General features: G+C 37.4%; 2 protein-coding genes and 1 long non-coding RNA gene across 4 annotated transcripts; 2 read left to right on the top strand and 1 right to left on the bottom strand.

The window, feature by feature from the left end:
* The first annotated feature begins 306 nt into the window (after positions 1-306).
* On the top strand, positions 307-4,636 carry LOC103983119 (sec-independent protein translocase protein TATA, chloroplastic). Its single transcript, XM_009400287.3, has 2 exons — positions 307-671; positions 4,307-4,636. Exons 1-2 carry the CDS (start codon positions 372-374, stop codon positions 4,445-4,447), a joined length of 441 nt encoding a protein of 146 aa, XP_009398562.2. The 5' UTR covers positions 307-371; the 3' UTR covers positions 4,448-4,636.
* A 935-nt stretch (positions 4,637-5,571) lies between these two features.
* Positions 5,572-10,406, top strand: LOC135610812 (transcription factor UNE12-like). Its single transcript, XM_065105773.1, has 7 exons — positions 5,572-5,868; positions 5,951-6,040; positions 6,542-6,661; positions 7,197-7,262; positions 8,058-8,123; positions 9,481-9,555; positions 9,926-10,406. The coding sequence occupies exons 1-7, from the start codon at positions 5,602-5,604 to the stop codon at positions 10,142-10,144; spliced, it is 903 nt and encodes a 300-aa protein (XP_064961845.1). The 5' UTR covers positions 5,572-5,601; the 3' UTR covers positions 10,145-10,406.
* Positions 10,407-12,397: 1,991 nt separating this feature from the next.
* LOC135610811 (uncharacterized) lies at positions 12,398-17,872 on the bottom strand. Of its 2 annotated transcripts, XR_010486326.1 has the most exons (5): positions 17,665-17,872; positions 16,747-16,840; positions 13,001-13,119; positions 12,737-12,932; positions 12,398-12,657 (listed from the first exon to the last, which is right to left on the bottom strand). It is a non-coding gene; the product is annotated as an uncharacterized LOC135610811 (long non-coding RNA). The 2 variants fall into 2 exon arrangements; XR_010486325.1 differs by having other exon boundaries at positions 12,398-12,932.
* Positions 17,873-19,298: the final 1,426 nt, after the last annotated feature.

The raw sequence follows: 19,298 nt of genomic DNA, 5'->3' as shown, positions 1-19,298 counted from the left end.
TTTTCCAAAAGACTATAATATCCTCGACAAAGGATAAGATGACTTGGAACCGAGGGCTTTTAAGTCATTTTGATGATAGAACCAGAATTATTCGGTTTGAATTGGCCGGTTCTTACGGTTTCTATGAACCAGATCGGCCATGGGCGGTTCAATCAGTCTCCGGACGACGAGGGACCGAGTCAAGGTCTTGTTGATGGTGGTTCCGGTTCGACCCAGCGGTCCGATCTATTTCTTACGACGAAATCGGTTGAGCCGGTCCATTCGATCAGTAACCCACTCCTATGGTAAGAGACAAAACTAGGAAAAATATCAATCGTCTTGAAGGCGTGAGTGGACTCCGATACGGAAGGAGCGAGCGAGCTGATCCTAAGATGGCCGCCATGGCGTTTCCTTCTACCTCTCTAATGGCATCCACGCCTCGGGTCCTGAGGAAACCCTCCTCCCCCGCCTCCTCCAGCTCCCTGTTCCTCGTCTCCGGCGGAGGGAGGGCGGCCCGCGCCCCCCTTCTTCGGCGGCAGCACGGGGGCGGCGCCCTCGGGTGCCGCTGCTTGTTCGGACTCGGGGTCCCCGAGCTCGTCGTGATCGCCGGAGTCGCGGCGCTCGTCTTCGGCCCGAAGAAGCTCCCCGAGATCGGGCGGAGCTTCGGTAAAACCATCAAGAGCTTTCAACAGGTTATGCTCGTTCGCCTCTCGAGCATTTTGGTCGCTGGATTTGCTTCATTTCAGCTTTATTAGTTTATGTTGTCTGACATTATATATTGTAGTGAAACTACTCTGGGATCTGCCGGATCTTGATAAGACCATTTGTTAGAACTAGATTTGGGATGCTGGAACGACTTACAATGAGCGATACACACCTTATGGTCAATCGTCAATTAAGATTGACGATGAGGGCATATGGTTGTTCTTATAAGTTGAGCAGACATCTTGATCAATACTGGAGTCCGATTCCCGTATACAAGTTGCATAAACCAAGCTTGATTTTTTAGTCAAATTAGGAATAGTTTAAAGTAGTCTATATCTGCCAATCTCTTAAACCTTGTTTGGTTAACCTAATTTATTGCTTTGCACTACTGTAATCTTGTGAGTACTCTTTTACAAGTGAGTGGTTATGGTATTGGTAAAACTGATGGAAATTGGAACATGGTCATGGATCATTACTTGAACTTGACCGTCTGAAATGCTACTTTTAGTGTAGATGAACTACTGGACTTGTGGCTCCTGGACTGTAATCAAGTCATCAGAGGTGTTTACAAGGGGGCTTTGTAGAGACTCCTAATGTTGTAATGTGAACAACTAAACGTTGGTTAAGAATGATATTTTTCTGGCACTCCAAACCTGTGCCAAGAGAAACTATTCGTGGTTATGATATCGTGGCAATCAAATACGTCTTGTGCATAAAGGAACCAATTGGAAGCTGGAACTCTAAGGAGATTGGTAACAGCTGTTAGAATCAGCATTTAGAAAATATCAGAGGGGAAGCAAAGTTGGAACATTGTCAAATGTTAGAACACAGGTACAATTTTCGTGAGCTATATGGGATTGGAAATCAGGTTTTTGGTCATAAATTATATGAGGCATCAGAATTGATTTGAATGAGCTTATAACAAACAAGCATTCTCTGGAGGTGATTGCTCTTTTGGTTGAATTTGTAATTAATTATGAGTGCTGATGATGTAACTGTACTGTATAAGAAGGAACATTTTCTTATTTAATAAATAAATATAGTGAGGTGGGTTGGAAATGAACACTCGATACTGCTGATGTTGTTACTGTACTGCACGAGAAGAAGCAGACGATGGCTTAAAATTTTTGGATAAAGTGAAGTGAGTTGGAAACCAACAGAGCGAAAGCATGTTATTGTTCAAAATTTCTTCTACCTGGAAAGCAAGTATTTATCTGTCTGGTTTTAGAGTTGCCTGAGCCAGCAACATTCGAATCAAGGTTAATTGTGATGCAGATATGACATCCTTTTATGATTAATAATAGGAAGAGACTAAATAGTAAAAAACAGTTCTTTATTTATCAGAAACATTAACAATCAAGCACCAAAGTTTGTTCATTAGTTTGCAAAAGAAATTCATCTGGAACTTTCATTAAAAGATTTGATGAGGCAAAGTAGCCAAAAATCTCATCAACATAAACTAACTGAATCTGAAGGATTAGAATAGCTCAACACTTTTAATGTTTACGTGAGGGAAAGTGGTCAAACACTCCTTTTTTTGTTTTAATGGCTGGTGAATAATTAATAATTTGTCAACATTTTTCTTGGAGACACCCATCCAGGGATTTAAGTATTTATCAAGACCAGGGGATCTTGGTCACTGGCTGGCTCATGACTTCTCATGGCATGGGTGGAGAATTGTCATGTCACACAGTGGTTGTAGGGAAGCCAAAGAAGAAGAAAGAGCACAAAGACAATCAATAACAATAAAAAAATAAAGAACACATTTTTCGTCCCCTTCTCCAGCCTTCTCTTCCGCCTCCCCCATCCTTGCAGCTGTCTCAGTGATGTCTCAGTGGTACCTGTGTGGTTGTGTGCTAGAGGCATCAGTAGGGCTTTTACATAGCCAAGTGAAGTTCTAATCGGTCTTAAAAAATGAGGTGACTGGAGTTTAAAGTTAAAAGAAGAGCCCCGACCACTCCAGTTCAGTGCCTATATATCACTGCTTTGGAAACTTAAATTCCTTTTTTGATACTTCTTGTCAACTGTTTCCAGAAGAGCACCAGAAATGAAATTATTTATTTTTTGGTTTAGTTAGTGCATACCTTAGACTTGAGTTCTAATTTTGTGCTGCATCTTGACCATGAGTTAGTTATTTCAGTTGAGTGTGAATTTATTGTGTTTCGTGGGTTGGTTTTAAGAATTTATTGATGTTGGTCTCTCATCAAGGCTAAAACTTTTGTCAATACAATACCTTTATGGACCTTTTAGAACATTGTCAATGTTTCCTCTGTCTAATTTACATTGATGATAAAAGTGTAGGGTTCACTATGAGTTATTTTGTTGTATCTTATCTAATAATGCAGTACTTGGCTTTCTTTCTTATCAGAGCTGCGTAAGTCTACAATATCAATATTTATAGTGTTGTTTTCTATAAATTATTGAAGCATGACCTTTCAGCTGCAGTCTGTTTTTACTTGGTTTCCTGGAGAAGTTGTGTAGTTTTTTTTTGTGATTTGTCTTGGTTTCCACAAAAACACAGTTGTTCCAGTTATGAAAGTATACATGCAATTCGTGTAAGTGCAACTCAGGCTTTGTTGATCAAGGACTTGATTCACCCAGCATGTACTGGGTAGATGGACCACCAGTTTTTGCCATCTCTCTCTGATTTAAACATGACCTGATTCGCAAATGTCTCTGATCCATTTTTTCTTAATTTTTAATGACTATCAGTGTCACACCCAGAGACAAAATACAAACAAATACCAATTAGATTTAATTGCCTTCAACTAATATATTATGATGATAGTAAATTTTTGTGGGTTCTGTACCAGAGACTTATTTACATTGCATATAGAGGGTCCTCGAACAAGGTTGGGATTCTAAAACTGCAGAACTTTGCACTATAATCCTAGGGTCTGTTTTAATTTATCATGGATAGAATAATAGATGCTGTAATATTACAGCATATCCGAGCTGGCTTTAAGTTTGTTTCCTTCTGAGAATCTTTATTGTGAGTGCTATGAATATAAGCATGTGTGTTGCTCATGGACTGACCATTTATTGTGAGACTATGGTTACTACACGCAAGCATTGTGTCTTTGTGGTAAAAGATATGAATCCTTGAGGGCCCACCTCTGGCTTCTCATCAGTAGTAGTCTTGTTGAACATAGGTGAAGCAGGTGAAATCCATTTTCTGTGGTTAAATAGCTTAAGTTTCCTGTTAGTAGAAGGTAGTATTCAAAGTCTATCAAACTTTTTCAAACTGATAACACATGAAGGAGGGGTATCATCCACTGTAACAGCGGGAAACTGTATAACTTGCACGGTGTGGAGATTGAAAGTCAGGCATTCCACCAGGAGAGTAAGATGACCTACTATCTAAAACAAGGGACGATGGCTAACGCCTCAAGCATATTCCTTCCATTTAAAAATGTGATTTTCTTACCCATAATTTTTTCTTTTTTCTAGCTTGATTAATGGTATGCATTTCTTTTGTTCATGTTCCACGTGCTATTCTTCAGTTGCCAGATTTCATCAGATCATTATCCATGCAAGAATCACGTGCATAGAGTATATTGCTTTTGACGTTGAACTTCTGTGATCTGTCATACTAAACACCCTATCTTCAATTTTTGTACAGGCCGCAAAAGAATTCGAAACCGAGTTGAAGAAGGATCCTGAAGACTCAAGTAATCCGCCTTTGGTGGAAAGCCCCAAAGCAGTTAGCAGTGAAGATGACAAGAAGGAGCTTGAAACCTCAGGCACCAAGGACAGTACATAATGAGCTGTTGACAAAGACCATTCTTGTTCCAATGCTGTATCATTAAGTAGTAACGGGGTTCTTCTCTTATGCAACAGACATGGGACAGTAAGATTTAGCCAAAATTACTTGCTGCATTTCTTGTGCTTCACTAGCTGCTTATATTCCTGCAATATTATGAGTGCCTAGTGATGTATTGCTATTCTGTTAGCTTCTGTTCTTGTCCATTTCAAGTTTGGACTTGTAAAACTCACTGTTGACCTCCAGAGAAAAACTGAGACTCATATCCCAGGATAGAAATTGCAAGACCAATTATGCCGGCAGTGAGACATGGATGAGCTTGTCAAGTAGGTAAGATTGGAATGTAGTCTACTAGGCTCTTATATCTAAGCCATAAATTGGGCTTAAAGCCTTGATGGAAGTGTTGATTGATGAATAGATGGTTTAATGTCTGACTAAAGAATATTAAGAAGATGATTTGACCACATCAAATGTGTTAAGTAGGATTAGGATAATCATTTGACCTTGTCATCAAATGTGTATTAACTGTTTCCATGGGAGGATTCATGCTCTGCATTGCACACTGCACATTTTGAGAGATCAAAATTAATCACGTTTTAATTTTTTTTCAAGAAGAAAAAGGAGAGGAAATAGTTTTCTTTTTTTTTTGGTTCAGAATTGGAAGTTATATATAGACGGGGTGAATCACCCCTGGAATTTCTTTCAGGGGTGATTTATCTCCCCGAAATAGCACTAAGATTTATTTATGCACCCCCTAAGAAAATGATATTTCATATCACAATTTAGAGTCATAAAAATTAATATCAACCTTTACTACATACAAAACGATAACCAAAAGATCCGTACAGTTACCTGATAATATTTGATGGAAGGGTATATATATATATATATATATATATATATGTATGTATATACATATATATATATATACATATACATACATATATATATATATACAATATATATATATATATGTGTGTGTATATATGCATATACATATATAATATAATATTCCCTTTCAAACTTGCTTTCCCCCTCCTTATCTCCATATATAATAATAAGAATGATATCTCCAACATTCCTCCGTCTCCGTCACCAAACATAAGCCGTATTCCGCCAACACCCCCACACCCCCCCCCCACCCCCACCCCCATATGGCGAACCACCAGCCGCCGCCGCCGCAGCAGCAGCCCGAGGGCATAGTCGACGATTTCTTCGAGCAGATCTTCTCCATGCCCTCGTCCTACGTCGCGGCCGGGGACACGGGCCTCGCCGGACCCGACGGCGGCCTCGCGGGGGTGCCCCTCCACCGCAACTCCGCCGACGCCGCCGGCGGAGGGGGCCCCTTCTCCCTCGGGCTGAGCTTGGAGCAGGGCTCCTCCAGCGGCAAACGCCACCGCGAGGACCCCGAGGGGAAGACGGTGAGCCCATGATTCTCTTCTTATTGTTTCGCTTCCCGCTTTGGCGCTCCATGTGTTCGTTAATTTCGTGGATTTGAAGCAGGAGAGGGATACGTTTCCGTCGGCGGGGTTGTTTGCTCCGGGCTTCGGGCACCTCCAATCGTATCAAATTCGACCTAATCCTCCTCCTCAGGTCCGTTATATTCTCAAAAATGCTTCCTTTCTGATGTGTAATCCTCCTATTTTATTTAGGTATCCAACTGTAGTTCTTTTACAGGACTATGTTCGAGTTGCCCTTCATCCCCATAATTCTTTAAATTTGCATTCCTTTTTGCTTTTACAAGCTTTTTTGGATTTGTTTCTTGCTCTCTATTAAGCAAGAAACAAAGAAAACCCTCTCTTGAAACCTTTGAAATGATCAGTAAGCTGAAAAATCATTGATTGCAAGTCAACTTTATGTTTGATACCTTAAGAAAAGCTTCTATAATTAAGAAGCCTGGATCCTATGTTATCTTGGGTGACAAAGAACATGCAAGAATATGGACTGAGGAAAGCAACTTGTTGTAGCAGGTGCTTGCATAGATATTTGTTCCTCTGATGCTTATTCTGTGGTGGTTTTCATTTCTGAAATCGTTGGGAGATTCATATGTTAGTCATCTTTGTTTATTTGAGGTTCTATTTCCAAATCTTGTAGGCTTTCCATGGTCAAGCAAAGCAAGGTGGAGTTGCTTCGATGCCACAACCTCCAGCGCCACGACCAAAGGTGCGGGCAAGGCGCGGCCAGGCCACTGACCCTCATAGCATTGCTGAGCGAGTAAGTTCTGACATCTCATCAACCAAACTCTTCCTTACACTTGATGGTGAAAAGATGTTGCTATTTATTGAAACTTATGTGATTTTTCCATATCCATCAGCATAATCATCTTTCCTATGTGGGAAATTGTTTCACTTTTCTGTTCTCATTCCTAGTGAAGCCTTATTCTTGAGACACAAGGCTGCAGTGTGTCGTTAATGTCTCGTTGTCAACATCTGATCCTATGAATCTTTGTGAGACTCGAATAACCGAGACCTAAACACTAAGTGTTTAACTTGTTTGTTCGTGTGGTCATTATATACATTAAGTTATTGAGTTTTTTATGGAATTTACTCAATCTTGGTTTATTTTCTCTATACACTACCGAATCAAGTTCATAACTTTTTGTCGATTATATTTTGTACTCTGTTTGGAATTAATGTTTTCTCAGTACATAGGGAAAATACTGTTCTTAAGATGCTATTCTGTTCGATATTTCCTATATGCATATTCACACCTGCCCTACTGCATTTAATTTTTTCCTTTCTGAGTGCAGCTACGTAGAGAAAGAATCGCAGAAAGAATTAGAGCATTGCAGGAATTGGTACCCAACACGAACAAGGTAGTTAATATGAGAATTGTTTACTTTTCCTGTTCACAAAGTTTAGAATATGGACATCTTATTTTGGTGCCATATTATAGTCCTATTCACAAATTATTGTTTGAGAAGTATTGTTTTCTTTAAAGTTCCTCTCAGTCTCAAAATCTGGTTCAGTTACTGCATATTCGGGTCACATAATCTGTCTCCATATTCTTAAGTTTCTATGGGACACAAGAATTTTGACCTTTGTTATTGTTTGTGTATATTGCAAAGGGAAGGACAAAAAAGGTGACTTTTACTACTGAAGCTTCTTCTTCAGTCCACTTGATTTTTTTATGCTTAAAAAATCATATTTGAATAACTTTATGGAGTTATTAAGCTTCTAAAAATCCTCCTTCCAGGTCCATCATCAGTGCATATAACAATTTATCTATTGCTGGACAACTTGCATACACCCCATAACATTTCATGCTCTTCCTTAAAGTAAGCATACATCTCCCTTTCATTCCTGTCTCTTAAAGTTTTGTCTCTAGGTTGTGGGCCTTTTCTGGTTTGAAATACTAGTTTCTTGTGGCATTTGTGTCCCTTGGATTTTGTTCTCCAAAACAAAGATGGTTGATGATGTTTGGTAACATAGTTAAAATTGGAACAATCCGTACTTTAGTAAAAGTTAAAATTGGAACCATCCTTACCTTAGTAATATAGATAAATTGGAAACATTCCTTACCTTAGTAATCTGGGATATTATTAAATAAAAGCTGTATCTCTTTTATTGTTGGATATTAACTAGTATTGTCCATTGTGTATTTCCTGCAGACAGATAGAGCAGCCATGCTTGATGAGATTTTGGACTATGTTAAGTTTTTGAGGCTGCAAGTGAAGGTAAATATATATTTTTGGTAATACTTAGTTTGCTGGAAGCAAAAGTGATACTCATGTTTGAATTGAAGTTGACTAGTCATTGCTTCTTTGAGGCTTGAACTTATTTTCACTAAATTAGTGTAATTTAAGAGTTTTAATGAATAATCATCAGTTGTACATACTTTGATGCAATCTTTCCTACACGGTTGTCTCAAGCAACCATTTATTTCAATTTAGCTGCATATGCAAAAATTTATTGAGTTTCCCTTTTTAGCATATACAAAAATCCTTATCACACATAGCTATAGCTACCACTCTCCTCTCTCTTTCTTTTGGATGTTCATCTGATAAGTACATCACCTTGACACTAATAGCTGAACCAAAAATTATAATTTTCTTCATTAGAAGTTCCTTCCACTTGCTTTATGATTGGCCTACTAAGTTGTGGATTTGGAAGTTGGTACGAAAAATTTTGAAATATTCATAGGTGATAGCACCTAGTTTCTATGAATTATATTTTGTCTAGCCTTTGCCTTACCAACTTTCTCTTTTGAAGTTCATGAAAGTATCAGCTAGTTTAGCTAATAAAGATTTTGACAATTTATCGCAAGGTACTGGGTTCAAATCTTGCCCTCGTCACTTAACCTTTGCAAAAAAAAAAAACTCTCTTTAATTGCCATAAAATATGAATTAGCCTATCATTGTCCAATGAGTCAAGATGTACACATGAGGTGCCTCATCTCATACCGACTTTATCAACGCAATTATAATGGATCTACTGATGACTTGACACTTTTGCTGACTTTCTCTCATGTCACTTTAAGTCCAATATGAGTCATTACACTATGCATTAGTTGCAGCTCATTCCAACTTTATTAATGTAATTATAGTAAATCTATTGATGAATATAAGTTGTCAAATATTTCTCATATACAGCCAATACTCAAAAGGCAATGCTAATGAAAAAATAGCAACAAAAAAAGCAAATGCAGCCACTTAGGTTGCCGGGGGATTAATCCTGAATAATAAAAATAGGTTGGTTGTCTCAATTTGTATCATTCAGGGTATGGGTGATGTTCTCAAAGAGGCTTCTAATGGAATGGACCAGTGGTACTAGTCCTCTTTGATGTATGCCAAAACTTGAGTTTTTTCACCATTATCCTGTGGGGTTTTATATACCATTTTAGCAATTCATTCTAATGGCATGCTTCTGGGCTCCACTGATAAAATTGTGTCATAGTCCTATTCATGAAGTATTTCCCAGTAATTCATAGTTCTTCACCTGCTAATTAGAACTATGCTGTTGTATCCATATGATCTATTGACTACTTTCTTTTCAAAGTGCATTTTTAAACTCATCTGATCTTTTTAATGAAAGGTTCTAAGCATGAGCAGGCTAGGAGGTGCTGGTGCGGTGGCACAGCTGATAGCTGATATTCCACTGTCAGTCGAGGTATGGAAACAATACCTTACTTCTTGTAAGATAAAACTTATTTTACTTTTGCGCATGCACGGGCAATCTTCTTTTAGTTGGTTACTCTGTGTTTTGTATGTGCTCTTGCTTTATATAGCAGCTAACAAAACAATCTTGAATACTTGATGATGTTTGTATGTAATTTATTTATGTTATTTAGTTCTTTCTCATATATCCATCTGTGCATCTTAGTGACTCTTTTCTTTGTTTATGTGATGCTGTTGATGCATGCTGTGACATCTTACTGATTCAGTTCATTTGTTAACATAATGTTTATGTACATTAATGTTTCTGTAATTATGAAGGTGTATTTTTTGATCTGATAGCCTTCCTGCTCAACTTTCATCAGGGAGAGGCAGGTAGCAAGCAACAGGTATGGGAGAAGTGGTCGACAGATGGCACAGAACGGCAAGTAGCAAAGCTTATGGAGGAGGATATCGGAGCAGCAATGCAGTTCCTTCAGTCGAAGGCGCTCTGTATGATGCCGATCTCACTCGCGATGGCAATCTACGACACGCATCAGCCCGAAGCTCAACCAGTCAAGCCTGAACCCAACACCCCTTCATAACAGAAGCAATCGACTGCACCAGTCTCATCCTTGTATTAGGAAGGAAGTCACATTCTTGGATCCTCCTAACAGTATGTAGATCATGACCCCAAAAAGTCCCCTGTTTGCACATCTCTCAAATGATGTCTTCATCCTCCGTTTCTCTCTCTTTGGGTCAAGGGTTGTATAATTGCAAGCCTATGGTCAGAAAATATTCTACTCGTTTCTACTAATATGCTCTTGAATGATCAAAGAAAGTCTGGGAAAGTTCTTTTCCTGCTCATATTTGTAGTGCACTGACCATGCACTCTGTTGTGGGGGACCGCTTTTTCTGTAGTGGGAGGTGGGACTGATAAAAAAGGGGATATTGATAGCTTTGGGGTACTATGAGATACCTCATAGAAATTAAAAGTTGAAATGTCTGTTGATGATGTTGGTGATGGTGATGGTGATGGCTTTATTTCTCTCAAAGTGCTACTCAGAAAGATTTAGTCAAAGGGTGGCTGATATGATCATGCACTCAATCTGCTCTCTAGTGGGGGTGTGTCCTGTAAGTGGCCTGTACTTTTTGTGTTTTGATCATGCCATTATGGAAGGCAGAGACTTTTGCCAAACTCTCTCTCTCTCTCTCTCTGTCTGATTCAATTCCTTGTTTGAGCTTAGCTCAGCTAGGCCTGTACTTCTAATATTTTCTCTTGCCATTATGGATAACAGAGGTATCTGCCACCTCTCTCTCTCTCTCTCTATCTCTCTATCTCTCATTGATTCAATTCCTTGTTTGAGCTGTGCTCAGCTAGGCATGCTATGTGAACACTGATGCCACTCGCACTAATTTACTTCTCTTGTTGGAGGCCCCCACAAGCACTTGACACAGAATAGTGGGGGCGGAGGATTGGGTGTGCTTGGTGGTGTCAAAACTGCTGACTTCTTGGCAATAGGATTACAATGTTCGGAAACGCGTTGAGTAGTCGCAGTGGATCGAAGTGTTTTCCATTCAGCAACTGCACCAGCAAAATGGATGATGTGTTTCTCTCCACTGCTGCAGGTGCAGATCTGGCTATTGTGACTGCTGTGGTGGGTGCCCACCCATCCATGATAGCTGATGAGTGAGTGCATACAATTATTGCTCCACGGTCACCACTCAAACTGCAGCTTCTCACAATTATTGCCGGCTGTTCACCAATCAGCTACTGGTGCTCGAGAACGACCACCACCTCCAATACGCGTGCTCGATGAACGAGGCTTTCGTTACTTCTAGATTTTACGAGAATATTATATTTATATATATATATATATATATATATATATATATATATATATATATATACTTTTTTCAAAGGATAAATGATAAAGATGAAATTTAATTCTAAGATTTGCTATCATTGGTTGATCACTTTACCAACTAAGTTGATTGACATCTCAAAATTTATCAAATGAGGTTTCAAAACATCATAAGTAGGTCTAATACACACCGCTAGATCAATGCTAGATGTATAAAATTTATCGAATAAGATTTCGAGTCTTCAACTCTTAATAAGTTGATCTAGTATATCATCATTAGACCAATACTTTAAAACTCATTACCACTAACCCTCGACATTAAAGATTAATCATCTAGATAGTAGAGAAGCAATTTTGCAAAAGAGAAAAAGTATTTGATTATCTTCCATTTAAGAAATACACCATCAATTTGATGTTCACTTATTTTCTAAAACTAATTATTTATTAAAAATATTGTTACAGGTTTCTCTTAAAAACATGAATCTAGGAACATATTAAAGTTTCTAGGAAATTAAGATTGGCAATTGAACTCAGCTAGAAAGATCTTCACCAATGTGATGTTCACCTAATTTTCGAACTCTCTGTTAAGGATTATATTACAGCTTTCTTTTAGAAACATGAATCTAAGAAAATATTAAAGTTTCTAGTAAATGAGGATCTAGCAACTAAACTAACTACTTCTAAATAGAGACAAAGTTTGTTTGATGAAGTCCAAGAACAATTATCTCAATGCCAGTGAAAACAAATGAATTCCTTGGAAAGATCAGATACCCAGGAAAAGAAAAATTCCAGGGAAAACACTTATTCCTGAAGAAACATTTGTCCATAATGTACAGTTCAAAGAGATAACCAATAACAAATTCTCAATGATTTACTCGAACAAAGTAATTAGTGTAAGACATAAATACAATTGGCTTGCAATCACAAAATGTAATACAAGAAAGTGAACATGGCAAGCTAAGCAATTGATATCGGTTAATTAAGCATAACTTTCTTTTTTCCAGTCAGAATGTTATCATATTTATTCCTCTGAAGAAAAAATGTCCACAAAAAATACAGCCTGTATCTGATAATGATGTGTAAGAAAAAGCTAACTAGAAGGCAAGAAAATGTCCACAAAAAAATACAGCCTGTATCTGATAATGATGTGTAAGAAAAAGCTAACTAGAAGGCAAGGCGTGTAAGGAAAGCTGTCAGCACCAATTTCACTTCATTCTATCAAGGTAACTCACTTTGCGATGATAATGTTGCTACTGCAAACGAAACAATCGCATAAAAACTAAGCAGTGCAACAAGAAATCTTACTTGAAACAATGGAAGTGACTTGTATACCCAGAACTCCTCATCGCTGATCACAGGGAACCTCCTGGGTCAAGGCCAAGTTACCAAATTGTTCCTAATGTTCATGACAGTTCCAGAGGAATTCAGCAGTAATCTAGATGCTTGCAAAGGGGAGGTTTGGGTTCTCCGAGCAAGGTAGTGCTCCCCACAGCTAGTCCCCTCATCCGATTTAGATTTTGCATTCAACCTACATAAAAATAAAAATCATTATCAAGCAAGTACAGAGATCAGCAAAGGATTACTTTCATCACTGACCACTTGCGGTTTTTCTTCCTTTCTCTCAACAATTCATTTTGGTGTGACATTTTCCTGGAGAAACATGACAGGAACTACGATGTGAAAATAACGCCCATAAATATCATTCACTTGCTCACCTGACAATGACATGATGCACAGAAAATTAATATATAAACCACTGGGATTGTAACTTAATCTGATGTAGATCATTAGATCATTTGCAGTATTGATACTACTTGTAATTGTGCTGTAGCAAAGTTAACACAAAAAGGAAAGAAAAAAAGCAAAAAAAAAAAGGGAAAGAAAAGAAAGGAGTTTTGTGTAGCATGCAATGAAAAATCAATAGTACCATAATTTAACTGTGACCTGAATTCTTATTACTAGCCCTAGAAGAGCTAAAAGTCAGAAAAGACTTTCATGGTACCCAAATTAAATTCAATGAAAATTTCAGGTTGATGAAATGGTACCATTCAGCATCCTAAAGTAACTCTGTTTAAAGCAATCTTCCTATTTATGACTTTCTCTATGGTTGCTAACATAAACATGCTCCAAAGTTACCGCACCGTCAAGATACCATCCCTTGCAGGTCTGGGAATGCTGTGTGATACAAGTGAACTTCCTAAATTGCAATAGTTTATAAAAAAAGTCAAGAAGATGAAAAGTGCCGTTAATATACCATGTTTGTTAATGCTTCCATGGAATAGAATGAAGAAAAAGATAGGAAATTTCATATAAGCTTCACAAATATATGATCACATTCTCCTATAGCAAGAATAGTTGGAATCATATTGGTGGTGGCCTTCCACATGAGCTCCTAGGATAGTTATCTCCAACAAGTCAGAAAAGAGTGAACTCGGTACACAAGGCCCCTGCTAATTCAGATCTATACATAGCCTTATTCTTCTATGTAAATAGGTCATTTCATGACTCAAATTGTAGTCACCCATATTGCAAAGCAGCAAACTTAATATACCGAGGTCCTACAAGCAGAGAGACTATTTCACGTCTAAAACCTTGGCCTCTCTGAATCTCCGATCATAAAAGACTAATTTACCATTATAACAAGGTAGTCCTCTATAGCTATCGCCAACTGTTGTTTATTATTGCATAACACTATGCCGAAAACAAATTCATTATCAAGCGGTAAGCATGGATCTTTCGGAAAAAAAAAAACTCCTGACTGATGTGTAGAATTCATGCAAATATAATCCAAAATTGCTTGACACTAGGCCAAAAACAAATTCATACATCAGACCTAGAAAGTAAATAATAAATTCTCCAAAAGTAAATATTATTGTCACCAGATCTTAAAAGTTACAAAATTGGCAAAGACCTTTAATAAAGACAATAATGTTTTCTTCTCTTTCCCAGGAGTCATTACTCACATTCACTAAAAATTTCTATACACTCTCCTTTACCAAAAATGAACACACATATCAAACATAACAAGAAAACTACAAATACTACAAAAGGAAGTAGATAGTACCATTGCTGGGACATCTAGTTGCCTAACAAGATTAAGCTTTACTTTTGTGGCCCTTGGCACCAAATTTTTGCTAGTGGGTGTGATCTCGTGAAGAAAGATTTATACAATCCACTTATTTATGGTGTAACAGATATCATAATACTACCATGCATGTAATTCTTGATTGCATTTGCACTTCTATAAGAAAGTATGGAAAATTGGTGCACTAAGATCCTGCCTCAATGCCATAGAGATAGCCCAAACCATGATACAAGGAGTTCCAGAAAAGCTGAAACAGGAGTAACAACACAAAGTAGAGGTTGGAAATGTGGGCAGCATAGAGGGAAAAGAATAGATTGTATAATGGAGAAAATGGCCAACTGGATAATATGAAACAAGAGACAGACTTTGGTCCAACAGAGTTGCAGGTTGTTAAAAAGGTTCCATCATCGAATGTTTTTATAAACTAAATCTAGATGGTGCCTGAAACAGGTAAACTGAGGAAGAAGGCACAGGGGTAGTAGTAGAAAGGAACAACAAGGGAGCCATTACTGGGGTAAAGATGAAAAAATAACACTATGTCTTTAGAGTTTCACAGGCAGAGGCGATTACTATGTTAATTGATTTTTGCAGATGATGTGTGTCTCAGGAAAGCTACATTTGAGAGTGATAGTGGTGTTATTTATGATGAAGGCAACAAACTCCAAAAATGAAGATGTAAGAACTGGAAATCCTAGATGAAGAACACAAGATGCAGCAACTGCCCTTCAACCGAAGGGACATTTACCTGTACTTGCTTGCACTCATCATGATTATGAGTCACTGATTGTCAGATCTTAGTTCATAAAATCAGCTAAGACAAAATGCTGGACCAGAATAATTTGAGTTATCCAGCTAGGCTGCGACTAGTGATCTATGTTTTATACCTCTGGGTATGAAGATTTACTAATGCAGCACCTTTATATTTCCTAAGATTATTATTAAATAAGTAGAAGATGTTTGTAGACAATTCTTGTGTTCTGGTGCTGAATAGATAAAAAACATGTGGTGGTTGACTGGAATTTATTGTCTAAGCCTTTTAAAGAAGGTGCCAATGTATTAAATCTTTACTGGCACGGGACACAACAGCTGTAATGAAGAACCTTTAGTTATGTTCATATGAAGCTCCTTCTTCTAGGTAAAATGGAATCTAATAATAAATTTAAATATAGAAGTATCCGGAGTGATATATCTCCTTAATTAGTCCAGGAATAAACTGCTGAAACTCGGACAGTCTTTGGCTATGTATTGGTAATGGTCAAAGAGTTTTGTGTATGAAAAATCGTTCTGTGAGGTTGCTCTGACGTGACATGTTGATATTTAGGTACCATTGCAGGCTATCGTTTCAGACGTTATCACTAATGGTCACTGGTTTTTACCTACAGCTATCAATCATGAAACTGAAGTTATTTGGGAAGAATTAAGGTAGATTTCAGTGAGAGCACTGAAGTTAAAAAATGTATGATAACCTAATAACAAATGGGTTTTACAATAAAGAGGCATTGGAATGTATCTGAAAGAAAGAAGATTGTGTTTGGTAGTGTTTTCTTGCATTCAATTTTTGATAGCTGTTAGTAAACGAGGCTATCCTCCAGTAGGCTTGCTATGTTTTGTGTCAATACAATGGAAAGAATATTTCAGATCCATCATTTTCTTGTCTTTCAACAGCTATATCTGTAAAGCTCTATTGCAAGATTCCAAGATCACGCTTGGAGGAATTGATAAATTGGTTTTAGTGTTTTACAATAATGTTAACAGCAAATATATGATCAGTGATTTGAGGTGTCATTGCTTGTATTGTCTACTAACCGCGGGTAAAAGGAACATTGAGATCTTCAGAAACAGAGTGAGTCTGATTAGATAGTTATTCATAGTGTTACCCATACCGCTAAAGCTAAGTTTACAGTGGAGACTAAGGTAGCTGATAGTAACATTAATGGGAAACAATTGGAGAATTTGCAACTGTAAGTAGATGATATTTAATAGTGTTTTGTAAATGAGAGTAAAGATGGTTCGTACTATAATTTGTCAGTTATAACATGTATTCACTGTGTGATTTGGAATAAAATGCTCTAAGAAAATCGTAGCCTAAGCTACTCAACCATTTTGGAAGACGAATAATATTATGTCTTATGCTTAGCTGGCTCTAAGCAGTAACCATAAAACAAACAGCAAACTGTAAATATATTCAAGATTCTTCTTTTTAAGTAAAGAAATCCATTAGAAGTTTTACAGGTAAGGAAGGACAAAGAGAACTGACATAGTAATTCTACGAGTATTCTTCTGAGTGCTGGCTCCAGTCAGCCAAAGAGATCATAGGAGCATTTGCACAGCAGCCCTGGGTGAAATCAAGCCTGCAATCAGATAGACAAGGACAGAGAAAGGGAGCATTAATTGTGAAACTTTCATATGGTGGTTTAGGTTATTCTCGATTTAAACAACAAAAAATGAACTTGGCCAATCACTAAAAGAACAACTTAAGTGGTCTACCAAACGAAGCAAGTCAGAAGCACTTGCAGTTGATATTGAATATCAACAGCAATCAAATATAAAAGTATCTGGTAACAGAATCATCACTATGCACTCCATTTTCCCAACTGAAAACACTCTTCCCCTTGTCACTTTTGCAGATATTATGAAGCAAGGATAGTTCAAAGGTAGCATTATAAACCCTGCCCATTGTGCTTCACTCCCAAGTACTTCAGTAAGGCTTTTCAATTCCACGAATCTAGCATACCAATCATGGTGTTGTTCCACAAAACCAGAAGATAATTGCCTACCTGAACCACAAATAATTTTACTGCAGGCAGGAAGCATGCAAAAGTAAATATGATGGCTAAATTGCAGTTATATAGGGAAATATCAAGCAGTTTGAAGCAGGGCAGGATGTTTGGAGAAACTAATAATCTCACATACCTTAATGCAGCGATTTCATACACATGAATAGGTATCACAAATTGAAAACAATAAATAAAAAATATAATTTAAAAAAGCAGAACATTTTGAATAAAATTGTTCTATCTCAGTGGCAAAAATATAAAGCACACAGAAATCATCATCTCGTTACGAACTATCCTACTAGCCAATGTTGATCGTACATCGTTCACATAACCACTTCAAACATCCAAAACATATTCGCGATTATATATCGAATAGATTGGTCGTTCAGAGGTCTCACCTACTTCGGCGCCGTAGAAAGGGATCTGGCGATGGCAGCATCGTCGGAGTACGACGCGATGTGGAACAAATCGAAGAAGATACCCCTACCGACAGCGACGAAGGCAAAGCTTCGCGATCTCCTGCAGACGCTCGGTCGAGCAGGGCCGCGGCGAAAACATGGGCAAGGTGAGCGATTGGCCCAACGAAGACACGGGATAAAAAGGCGAGGTGTTCGAAGAAATGTCTTAAAAAGGAACATATTATCCACCTCAGCAAGCCAACCTGCTCGTACGCTCAAAGGGACAGACGTGGGCACCATGGGCAAGTCCCACGATTGCCCGCACTTCCACCAATCAACGCAGAGGTATAAGACTAGGGTGCCGATCGATTCCCAAAACGGAAACATCGCCATGGTTTCGATGGTTTGAAGAAAGACGTCCCGCTTACGTTTTTACCGTCAGGAGAGGCCGGCGCCATGGACGAGTTCTACTAGGCCCCACATGACTGCCAATCATTGCACAGGTATAAAGCCGGGCTAATGAACAATATGTTTTTTAAGTAATTTTTAAGAAATACGAGGAGTAGTATGCAAATAAACTTTATCTTCCAGTTATCTCTCGCTTTAAGGGCCCCACTATACTGCCCAATCAACGCACAGGTAAAACGCGAGCGTGATAATGGAGTTCGCAGAGAAAATAAAACCAAGGTTTCGATATTTTCAGGAAAGACGAGGGTTAATGTGCAAATAAATTTCATTATAAATTCGAAATTAGAAATATTTGCACATAAACTCGTGAGTTGTGACCTAAAACTTTGGTAGATGCATTTTGATTTTTCTTCTTAATCTCGTCGTCGTGATAATAATATTTTCATGTGTAGCCTCAAATAGATAGAACTATTATATCTTAGTAGTTTCTATTATAATCCTTCGTATCCATGTTATTTTCTGGTGTTTTTTCATTTACTTGTACGTTTTTATTAACGTTCCACCAATATCATTGATAATGGTTTTAAATCGGAATGAAAATGCAAAGAATCAAATAGTTTTATCTAAATAATTAATTTTAGCATTATTTTCAATTTTTTATCATCAAATTTCATGGTTTGTCCTTTTAATATATTTTGTTATATCTAAAACTATATATTATTTTTTATATCAATATATAAAGTCTCTTCTATATTTTGAGATTTTTTTATTTTATTTTATCTAGTGTTTTTCTCATACAAAGCCCCTTTTTTCGTGTTGCTTGAATTTTTTATAATGATGAAATTATTCTTGTTGATAGCTGAATTTTCCCTCTAACCTAACTAGGTTCGATCGATTTTCTAACCAAATCAATTTAATGATAAAACAAAATCAAATCGAGTGATAGTGTTTTTAAAAAAGATTTATAATAGCTTTTTCATCATATAAAGGCATAATAACTCTATCTGAAAAATATTACAATCGAGCTTTAATTGATTCAAATATATACTTATCTTAATTGTCAACGGGTTTGAGTTCTTTACTAATTTTCTATGAGAGTTTAAATGATCAAAATAAAGATGACACATCTTTATTTTATTCTACTTAAGCTTAAATTTATATCTCTATATTTTGGAAAATATTATAATATTATTGGTAAAAAAATCACAACAAAAAACAAGAAATTA

This window comes from Musa acuminata, chromosome BXJ2-4 (assembly GCF_036884655.1).
Source record: "Musa acuminata AAA Group cultivar baxijiao chromosome BXJ2-4, Cavendish_Baxijiao_AAA, whole genome shotgun sequence".
Lineage (NCBI taxonomy): Eukaryota > Viridiplantae > Streptophyta > Magnoliopsida > Zingiberales > Musaceae > Musa > Musa acuminata.
The sequence above is the reverse complement of the archived record's forward strand: the minus strand, read 5'-3'. Positions and strand labels throughout refer to the sequence as shown.